Raw genomic sequence first — 11,746 nt, 5'->3', positions numbered from 1 at the left:
CTTGTCATGGACCATTTTCTTCAACTTCCACCAAAGTTTTCAATTGGATTAAGATCCGGACTATTTGCAGGCCATGACATTGACCCTATGTGTCTTTTTGCAAGGAATGTTTTCACAGTTTTTGCTCTATGGCAAGATGCATTATCATCTTGAAAAATGATTTCATCATCCCCAAACATCCTTTCAATTGATGGGATAAGAAAAGTGTCCAAAATATCAACGTAAACTTGTGCATTTATTGATGATGTAATGACAGCCATCTCCCCAGTGCCTTTACCTGACAAGCAGCCCCATATCATCAATGACTGTGGAAATTTACATGTTCTCTTCAGGCAGTCATCTTTATAAATCTCATTGGAAAGGCACCAAACAAAAGTTCCAGCATCATCACCTTGCCCAATGCAGATTCGAGATTCATCACTGAATATGACTTTCATCCAGTCATCCACAGTCCACGATTGCTTTTCCTTAGCCCATTGTAACCTTGTTTTTTCTGTTTAGGTGTTAATGATGGCTTTCGTTTAGCTTTTCTGTATGTAAATCCCATTTCCTTTAGGCGGTTTCTTACAGTTCGGTCACAGACGTTGACTCCAGTTTCCTCCCATTCGTTCCTTATTTGTTTTGTTGTGCATTTTCGATTTTTGAGACATATTGCTTTAAGTTTTCTGTCTTGACGCTTTGATGTCTTCCTTAGTCTACCAGTATGTTTGCCTTTATCAACCTTCCAATGTTTGTATTTGGTCCAGAGTTTAGACACAGCTGACTGTGAACAACCAACATCTTTTGCAACATTGCGTGATGATTTATCCTCTTTTAAGAGTTTGATAATCCTCTCCTTTGTTTCAATTGACATTTCTCATGTTGGAGCCATGATTCATGTCAGTCCACTTGGTGCAACAGCTCTCCAAGGTGTGATCACTCCTTTTTAGATGCAGACTAACGAGCAGATCTGATTTGATGCAGGTGTTAGTTTTGGGGATGAAAATTTACAGGGTGATTCCATAATTTATTCCTCAGAATTGAGTGATTCCATATTTTTTTCCCTCTGCTTGGTCTAAATAAGTAACCGTTACTGACTGCCACAATTTTTTTTCTTGATTTCTTATAGTGTTTCTTAAAGCCAGAAAGGTGCCATTTGAAATGACTTTAGTTTTGTGTCATGTCTATGATCTGCTTTTATTCTACAAAATTAAACAACTGAATGAACATCCTCCGAGGCTGGTGATTCCATAATTTTTGCCAGGGGTCACATTGACATATACATCACAGGACCTCCCAAACTAGAAATAAATAAATATTTTAAAACATGTAAAACATAGAAATGATTTTTAAAAAATGAAAGCTATGTTGGAAGAGAGAAAAAAAAAACATTACTGTTTAGAATGACACCTGCAATTAACAAAACACTGAGGTTTAAGAAGGTCATATTAGAAGGTCAGCACTGAGGCATAAAACTACATTAAATGTGCCATTCACTGTATGTGGGAGTTAATCAGTCATTACTTTCGCGTTTGTAGTTGGTTCAAAATGCCGCTGGACGACTTTTGACAGGAACTCAAAAGCGAGATCATCTAACTCCTGTACTGGCCTCATTTCATTGGCTGCCTGTATATTTTAGGGTACATTTTAAAATTCTTATTTTCATTTTTAAATCTTTTCACAGTGTTGGTCTCTCAGGTCAGCTGACTATCTGCTCCTAGGAGTACCATGATCCAGAAGGACTCTCAGAGGGGACAGGGCCTTCTCTATTGCTGCTCCTAAATTATGGAACAGCTTGCCCTTGTCTGTTAGAGAGGCCCCTTCACTGCCCATTTTTAACATTCATTTAAAAACTTTTTTTTCCTGTCTCTTTCAGCCCCAGCAAGACTTAGTTATTAAATTGTACTTCTTATTCATTTATTTACAAGGGTGTTTTAGTGTAAAGCACTTTGTGTCAGCAGTGGTTGTGTTAAAGTGATTTATAATTAAAGTTGGTATGGTATGGTATTCTCAAAAATAAGAATGCTGCTTTTATTGCCAGACTGCTCAGGGGTGAATCCAGCTTCAGGTGAAAGAGGTTGTGATGTGGTTGGTTGTGCTGAAAGTATACCAGGTTACGGAAGCATGCCCCAGGAACCCCCACAATATCCTTTTTCCTGCATTCTAAGGCACTATAGCAAGCTAAAAATTTACCATCTAGTTATCATTTTAAACACTGGAAATCTTATTTTGCATCCATCAGACACTGTTTATGTAAGAAGATCGTTCCTATATTTTGTCACACCTTTGGTCAGTGGCCCGATCCAGCACTGTTGCCCCTGCCAACAAGTCCCTATTGACAAATCTGAAGCAGTTCCAAGCTTCAGTGGCTGCGATTGGCGAAACGATGCATATGTTTCATGTTTCTTCAGCAGTCACAGTTCCACAGTTCTTTGATAAAAAGAAGACATGTGTCTTCCGTGTGCATCCTCTTAAATCTGACTTGGAACAGTCAGAGTTCCCTGAAAAAGTTGCTGTGACAACCCACAAAACAGTGCATTTCCATCTGAGAGCAGATGTTCAAAATGGTTTAAAATGACGCATTGGATTCACATATTCACAGATCAGTGTCAGGAGTTGTTGTGTGTGGAAGTAATATGCAAATTGAGGACCTTCTTCAAGTGCAACTTGGTGGTAAGAATGAGGGTGAGGTCAGGGTAGTTTCTCACCTTCCTCATCTATATTTGTCCAGTTGGAGGATAAAGTCTCCACCTTCAGACCACTAATTCTGTTCACAATATAATAGCAGGCTGACACACTTTCTCACAATGTGCTTTTTTTTTAGATAGAATAATTTACCTCCTGAGTCATCATCTTTTAAATAAATCCAGACTGAAGCCAAATTTATTCTTACCCACAGTTAGCTATACAATTGGTGTAATTCATTTATTTTATTCCACCGTGTGGTTGATGTGAAGCAATCGCAAAGTAACAGCATATTTCTGTGATTTAATGCTTTTCACTGTTGACATAATCTCTGACAACCACACCTACTCCTAATCAATTATCAATCCAGCATCCCCTATAACTACGAGCGTAGGCTGAAAAGTTCTAAGGCTCACTATAATGCAGTTAATGCATTACTCCTTCATGGGGAGCCTTAGAACTTTTCAGCCTACCCTCGTACATCAATCCAGTTTATGCATCTAAACAGGTTATTGTTGAACTGTGACATCATCAGCCTGATCCAAACATCCATGTCTCGATAGTGCAATAACGTGACTGACCCTGTGCTGGCTGGTTGCATCAATTTATGTTGTTGGGCAAGTTTGTGTTTTTTTTTTTTAATGTCTAATTTGGGTAAAACTTTTTGTGACCAATAGTGGTGCACTGATCGTGTATCTTGGACCGGTATCAGCCTGATATTAGACAAGGTAATGGATCAGCTATTCAAAAATGAAGAGAAAAAAAAAATTCATTATTCCAATTTGATCTGAGCCTTCTAGCAAAAATCTGAGTCATGCTGTGGGCTATATATTTTTTGCATTTTATGGAGTACAATATTCGTTACACTGTTTGAGCTGATGTTTTGTTAGAAGGCTAAGTTATAGCCAGTAGATCCATTCAAATGCCAGCTGTATTAGTGGATACTGAAGGTTCCAGGATTTTATTGAATCAAACATATAAAAAGGTGGTACCATGCCATCCCTAGTTACTAACAAAGAAAAAAAACAAGGAAATAGGATAAAGGAGAATGAGGAGATTGTGAATTCCTAGCAAATACACATTACTGAGTACATTCAGCAACATTACCAACAACACCAAAAACATACTACATACTGTGCTGTGATCGCCTTGGTCTCTATATAACTGTTTGTACAGTATGTGAGCTGTATTTGTATTATAGCATCAAGAATGCTTCATCCTTTTATGAACAAAGTTAGCAGGTACATTACACCTCAAGATCAGAAGACATTAGTGGTGCAACAATTAACTGATACAAATAGAAAATTTTTAAACTAATAGATTCAAAGACATCAATACCCCTGAATTCATTTAAATGTACTATGAACCAGTCGATGGCTCAATGTTAACCAGTGGTGGGCACAGCTAACCAAAAAGTTAGCTTCGATAACCATTAATCCAATAACAGAAAAGTTATCTTTGATGACGCTAAACTGATAAAAATTTATCTTTATTACAGATAACTTTTATTCAGATGCGGCCACATGAGATTACACTGTCGGCTTCTGATAAACTACTTTCACTTTAAGTGCCGCAGGGGCTCCTGGGTAAATTCAAGGATCACAAACACAAAAAGAACACACGAATGAAAAAATAAAACCCCAAAAACTGTCATCTTTCAAAAGCAGTAAAACACAGTTTTAGAAGTCACAGTTTATCTCTGTATTAGATACACCGTCATTTATAAACTAAAAAGCTGCTCCTTTTTTCCACACGCTTTGAACCCTGCGGCTTAAATAACCACAATACATCCATTAATGCATTGACTGGCAGAGTAAAAGACACGTAGTAAATATAAATTCTTACCTGTTAGTTTCAGTGGGATTCATTAAATTCTGAAGAAAATATTCCACATAAAGTGTCCTGATGATCCAAAATGGTGTGTAAACAGTGAAGAAAAGTCCCTGCAGCTGCGCCGTGAGATCTCCTCTCTCCCACTGAGTATTGGCGATTAAATTATCCCGTGACACAAAGAAATAAAATAAAATAATGTTAAAATGAGTCCGTTTTGTTTGTGTTGAGTGGACCATAACACTGTAACATCCAAAGTAAACTTGAACTACACTACCCACAATGCTAGCTGCGTCGACTGGCCAATCACGTCTTGCACTTAATGATGACATCATCAACAAGCGACAGCCAGTCTGCCATAAACCACTGCTCTACAGGGATTAAAATATTTGATTTTAGGGTTTACAAATGTTTTTGACCGTTAAACTTTGTTCACTTTACCAGCAAAAAAAAGTGTTAGCGGACTGAAAGTTATGGGATCAAAATTTATCGGAAGATAATTGGTCTGATGATGGTTTTAAAACTTACCTGAAAAACTAGTCAAAAAATGAAAAACTAACAAAAACATGAGCTTCGATAATTATTGGTTATTGGGTTAGCTGAACAGTGTCCACCACTGATTTTAACATTATAAATTAGCTGAGTTAAGCTTGTTTTGTGACTTCTGCATCTTCAATCACTCATAAAAATTCAAAAGTCGGCATGAAGCTTTGGTGAGACTGGTCATAGAAATGTTCATTTTGAGACGTACAAACAAAATCAGCTTGTCTGATAGTGGTAGGTGGTATAATGGATAAATGCACCCATTTTAACTTTATATTTGGTTCACAATTTGTTAATACCGTCATACTGGTTCATATCAGGAAGGCTGTACTATGATATTAACTGCGGACTTCCTGTTCTGGGCTTTTTCTATGGTGCACTTTCTGCTCTTGTACGTTGTGCTTCCCTGATTGGTGAGGAAAAGGTGAGCAGAGGCAGTGCAAATGTGCTGCAGCATAGTAGTAAAAGCCTGAACAGACAGTCCTGGTTTTCTGTGAAATATGAATTTGAACTTAAGCAATGCCACTTTTGGTTCATTCTCATTTTCAGACAAAATGAATCTTCATTAAACAAAAATTTGTACTGGATTACATCATATCTCACTGAATTTTATTGCATCAAATCATTTCATAATAAAATGCATCATATGTATTGATTTATATAGGTTGGTGGCCAAGCACTTAAGTGTGCTTGTTTCCAGAGTGAAAGGTTCCTGGTTCAATACCACCCCTGCCCATTCTCCATGTAATGTGGAGTTGCATCAGGAAGGGCAGCCGTGTCAAATCAACATGCAGTTCCACCCAAGGGCACAATTTAAAAGTATAAATTGGGGGGGGTACAACGTGCGAGGCCCGCAGGGCCGAAGCCCATAGGCGGGGGGTCTGGGGACAGCTTTAGGCCCCCAGAAGCCAACAGTTTCTAGATAAGCTCAGATGCATTCTGAGCATCCAGAACAGTAATTTGAATTATTTTGAGAAGACGATAAAGTGGACACCATTTGACTTATGCAATTTGAAAATATGGATATAAGTACTTTATTCTGAGAATAGCCAGCACTGATTTTATTAACATCCTGGTGTAAATAAGGTATCACCACATGTGTAGAACTCAAAAAGAATGATAGGTTGAGTTTTCATTAAAAAACAAAAACAACTGCAATGTGGTAAAATGTATTCATAAATATGAAAGAACAGGCTCTTAATAATTATTAACTATCACATACTGTATTTTTTTTCTCAAGATCTGTTTTTGCATAAGTTTGAAAAAACAACAGATCATAAGTTTAGGATAAATTACTTATCATGAATTTAATTTTCGAAGTGCCACTAATAACAACACTCATACTGAACATAATTTTGCTTGCATAGACTGATTTTGGAGATCAAGCAATAATTGCAGATGGGCTTTCTGAGGTCCCAGATAGCTTTTCTGATTTCCTTTTCTAACTTTCAGAATTTAGTAAATTAGCATATGGTCCATTGATACTTATGTGTAGACACTAGTCCCTAGAGGCAACTATTTTTGGTTTCAAATCTGGGCAAATGCAGTCCCAGAAAATTCTGAATGTGACAAACAACAATGGGTGTTGTAAACAAGTCAATGCTGCTAAAAATACAAACTTGCAGAAACAAAGATACTATTCTGACATGGTTTTGCACATAAGACTGGCATAGCATGTTTCAAGTACACACATATATGTCAGAAGGTGGGGGGGACATACCATATTCGGTCCCCCCTGGTTGAAAAGGTGGGGGACACATGTCCCCCCATCCCCCACCAAATTGCGCCCATGGTTCCACCTCAGATCTAATGTGGCGACCCTGCGTTAAACAAGGGAGAAGCTGAAGGGACTTACATTAATTGTATCGTTTTACAAGAGAGACATGCACGGCCTTAAAAGAAGTGCTTTGACTTTGGTTTTTGGTCAGCGATTTATATTAAATTTCCAGCGCCATGATAATATGGAACAAAATGTAAACGGTTTCAGATATTTTTTTGTTTTGTTTCATTAGTGAACTCGACTGCTCTCTCTGAAGACTTTTAATCTTGTTTTTTTTATATATCACCAGTCTCCCAGAGGGATGTGCACTGTCGCATTTAATAAATAATAACTTTCATCTTTCTTATTTTGGTGTCCCACAATCATCTCAAATCTGGTTTGCGGGGTTTTTTTTTTTCTTTCTGCCTCTGACAGGAAGAGAATTTTGGCTGAAACCAGATTAGAGTCTCACATTTTAACACAAAAAAAGAAAGTATGTGCATATAAAATAACTTTCACTCAAAAACAGCAGCGTTATTGCAGCGATTGTTGGCGATGTGTGTGCTGCCACATTATCACTTCATCCCACAGTATCAGGATCCTCAAAACTGCACGTAGCCTCACCATCTCTGCCTGTCTTTTTCATGTCATGCCATCTGGAATGAACACTATTAAACCCTCACATTAATGTCATAAAACAACTGCACACAAAATCAGCAGGTACATATGTGGAGTCAGAGAACTTTTGTTCCATCTTGGCTCCTTTTTTTTTTCCATCATTAGACTTGAATGTTGCACGTGATCCTCTCGTGGCTCTGCTTCGGGATGATGAAGACGGTTGGCCACAGTGTCAGTCCCATTGAATATCCACAGAGATCCATCACATGAGCTGCCATTGTGCACTGACGCAAACCCCAACATGCAGCAGTGCTACGTCACACTCACGCATGATAATGGAACCAAAAATGTAAAATAAGTGATAATCCAACAAGGTCAGCTGGTTACACTCGTGACATTTGAGGCTCATCCGGGAAAAGCCAGTTTTGTGTGCAGAAGCAGGGCCAGCGCAGGCTCACATGTGAGGATATGCATGTGCATGACTAAAAACATCTTAAACTGTGGCTTCGTAAATTATAAATACTGTTATTCTCAGAATGAAGCAGCTCTGAGGCGCTAATGTGCAGCATCTTTGCTTTTTGCAGGTTTTTTTTTCGTGTCAATGAAAAGCACAATTGCACCACATTTTCCACACTTGCATTCCTGTCATGGGTGAAAAGCAGCTGTAATGGCATTTAGAGCATCATGGGACATTAAAGTCTCCACTGGAAACCAAAAGAATGAAATCATTTTGGTTTAACAGCTCTGTTAGGGAAACTCTGGGCTGCATTTCTGCATTTCAATTTCACAGGAAAAGTGAAAAGGAGAATGAATTTTTTAAGTGTTTTTTTTTTTTGTTTGTTTGTTTTTTTGGTACCTGTATCTCTTGTTGTCTACAGGCACGATGTCCATTGCAATGTAATACTGCTGGTGAGGGTCCAGGCCGGCAATCTTTACTCGCATGGCAGGAAACATCCTCCTGAAGGCAGATATAAAAAAACAAACAAACACGTGATTTCTGAGCTGCTTCCTGCTTCCATTTAAAGGAAAGAAAACAAAAGAGGAGATCACAGACTCCTTGCTGATCCATTTCACACATCTGCAGGAACACCCGTCTGTCCAATCTGTCAGTATTTAGAAATTTATGACAGCTCCAATCATATGGTCTCTATGGCAATGTATTCATGCTCAGCAGATCAACATGAATCGAGTGTACAGAAGGTGACATCTGAGAGACAAAAGCCCCATTTTTAGTTGTATTTTCACTAACTCTGGAGGAAAAAATAGAAAGAAAAAAGCTCAAGATTGTTACTTGCACTTACTTGCTGTTTTGGATGACAGTCAGGTGACAGAGACGAAACAAATAAGCAACGTGGAGCCAATAAGAGCAACCAAAAAAAAACAATTAAAAATCTGTCGAAATCTGTGAAATCAATAAAGATTATCTTATCTTAAATGTGGTAACATAATGTAAAATAAACATCAATAAAGATTGAAGGGCCATCCTGTCAATCAACTGGCTTTGGGTGGAGCTTCCTACACAGGTTCATCACGCATCGAACATGCTGCAACCATCACGTTGGAGGTTGGACATGCATCAGGGCTGGATCCAGAGTGAAAATCTGACAGATGCATTTTTGCCCAATGATAAAATAAAAATTGTACGCGTTTTGTTATTCAATAATCGTCATTCTTTTATTCGTGTGCAACATACACTGTCACACTTCTTTTAATATATTTATTATACTCAGTTGTCCTTCCAGTTACTGCGTGACTGTTGGCGTTTTTTAATCAGAAAACTATGAAGGCTGCTAAATTTAAGTACTTTTCTGATGTTATTGATTCGAACTGTCACAATCCTCGTGTTCTTTTTAAGATTGTAAATTCTGTTTTAAGTGCACCACAAATGGATTGTCTGGAGAGCTCCATTGAATTGTGTGAGAATTTTATGAGTTTTTTTCTTAAAAAGGTTGCTGGTATTAGGGCCCTCATTAGTTCTCCTGCTTATGACCCTTCTATCTCTGTGACATGCTCAGCTGTTTTTGACCAGTTTGAGTCTGTCAGTTTGCTGTCTTTGAGAGATATTATTGGTCATATGAAGCCTACTGGTTCTCCAAATGACCCTTTGCCACCTCGTCTTTTTAAAGAGGCTTTTTCCATGTTGGCACCGTATGTATTGAATATTATTAATGGGAGTTTGGTTAATGGTATAGTGCCTACCAGTTTCAAGAATGCAGTGGTGACCCCACTTATTAAGAAATCTGGCTTGGATTCTTCTGAATTGTCCAATTATAGGCCAATTTCCAAACTTCCTTTTCTCTCTAAAATTTTGGAGAAAATTGTATACTGCCAGTTGAGTTCTTTTCTTAATAATCATGACACCCTGGAGATGTTTCAGTCTGGTTTTAAATCCCGTCACAGTACTGAGTCGGCACTGCTGCGGGTTTTTAATGACATTTGTGTAGCTACTGATTCTGGTCACTGTGTTTTGGTCCTGTTGGATCTAACAGCGGCCTTCGATACAGTGGACCATCAGATCCTCTTGTCTTGCCTGGAAAACTGGGTGGGCATTAAGGGTGTTGTTTTAGATTAGTTTAGATCCTACCTTTCAGAGATACGTTTTTGTGTCCATATTGGAGCTGCTGAATCCTGTGCAGCTCCCCTTGCATGTGGGGTGCCTCAAGACTCCATACTTGGTCCGCTTCTTTTTTCTTTGTATTTACTCCCAATGGGATCAATTTTTAGGAGACATGATATCTCTTTTCATTTTTATGCTGATGACTGTCAAATTTATCTGCCACTGAAGCAGCAAAATGCATACTCTGCAAACCATCTCTTAGAGTGCATTGGTGAGATTAAGGCATGGTTGTCCATAAATTTTCTACACCTGAATGATAAAAAGACTGAGGTGTTGCTGTTTGGACCTAGTGACACTTCCAAAATCAATGTGGATATGGGTCCCATGAGTCAGTATCTGACACAGACAGCAATAAACCTGGGTGTAAAGTTGGACAGTGATCTTAAATTCGATGCTCAGATTAGGTCAGTGGTCAAGTCTAGTTTCTGTCAACTTAGACAACTGACCAAGGTGAAACGATTTCTTTCACGACATCATTTTGAGATTTTAATCCATGCTTTTATCACTAATCGCTTGGACTATTGCAATGCACTTTATATTGGGCTGAATCAGACTCTGCTTACTCGCCTACAGATGGTGCAGAATGCTGCTGCTCGACTTTTGGCTGGTGTTAGAAGGTGCGAGCACGTTACACCGGTTTTGGCCTCACTTCATTGGCTCCCACTTCGTTTTAGAATTGATTTTAAAATTCTTTTATTTGTTTTTAAATGTCTTCATGGTCTTGCCCCGCTATATCTGTCTGACCTGCTCCATTTATATGCCCCTTCACGCTCACTCAGGTCAGCTGATTTGTCACTGTTGGTTATCCCAAGGTCAAAGAGGAAGCGTAGAGGTGACCGAGCTTTTTCAATCGTTGCCCCAAGACTGTGGAATGATCTTCCTTTGCACATTAGGCAGGCTGATTCTCTCTCTGCTTTTAAATCGTCTCTTAAAGCACATTTTTTCTCTTTGGCTTTTAACACATCTTGACACTTTTTTTGTGTGTGTGTGTGTGTGTGTGTGTGTGTGTGTGTGTGTGTGTGTGTGTGTGTGTGTGTGTGTGTGTGTGTGTGTGTGTGTGTGTGTGTGTGTGTGTGTGTGTGTGTGTGTGTGTGTGTGTGTGCGCTTTTAACTGTAACTTTTTATTTATTAAATTATTTTAACTTGCCTGTTTTTGTTGTGTACAGCACTTTGGTTGTTGGTGCATTTTAAAGTGCTTTATAAATAAATTGAGATTGAGATTGAGATACTTCATGGACCATAGTGATCACTTTTTATTTGTATAAATACGATGTCCTAAAAAAAAAACACTAACAAAAACTGACTGTAAACAGGATCAAATTTATTGCCAAAATCTTTCAATTATACCTGAATCTATATATGATTTTTTTTTCAATTGATAAAATCAATAAAAATATGACTGCATATATTCTTAATAATAATATATTGAGATACAGACAGTTCACAGAAGACATTTTCCATTGATACCAATCAAAATTAGAAACAGTCCAGCAGGTAACAATATTCATCATGTCCATGACTAAATATACTAAAACAAATACATCACAGTTGTACACATATCACAATTGTGATATGTGTACAACTGTGATGTGTTTGTACAACTGTGTTTGTACAACTGTGCTTCACTTCAGGATGTAATTTGTAAAGAAATACAGCACATTTCATTTTGGGAGGAAAAAACGTTTTAGTTGATTGTAGTTTGTTGTCTGTATTAC

At 38.1% G+C, this 11,746-nt stretch overlaps 1 protein-coding gene across 1 annotated transcript in view; it reads right to left on the bottom strand.

Annotated features, from left to right (window-relative positions):
• The window catches only part of LOC117524777 (T-box transcription factor TBX15-like), a 123,109-nt gene that overhangs the window by 90,861 nt on the left and 20,502 nt on the right, over window positions 1–11,746 (bottom strand). Inside the window, 1 exon segment of the mRNA XM_034186598.1 lies at window positions 8,271–8,372. Within this exon segment, the coding sequence (XP_034042489.1) occupies window positions 8,271–8,372 (102 nt within the window).

This window comes from Thalassophryne amazonica, chromosome 14 (genome assembly GCF_902500255.1).
Source record: "Thalassophryne amazonica chromosome 14, fThaAma1.1, whole genome shotgun sequence".
Classification (NCBI taxonomy): domain Eukaryota; kingdom Metazoa; phylum Chordata; class Actinopteri; order Batrachoidiformes; family Batrachoididae; genus Thalassophryne; species Thalassophryne amazonica.
Note: the sequence above shows the minus strand (reverse complement) of the source record. Positions and strands in the feature narration are given on the sequence as shown.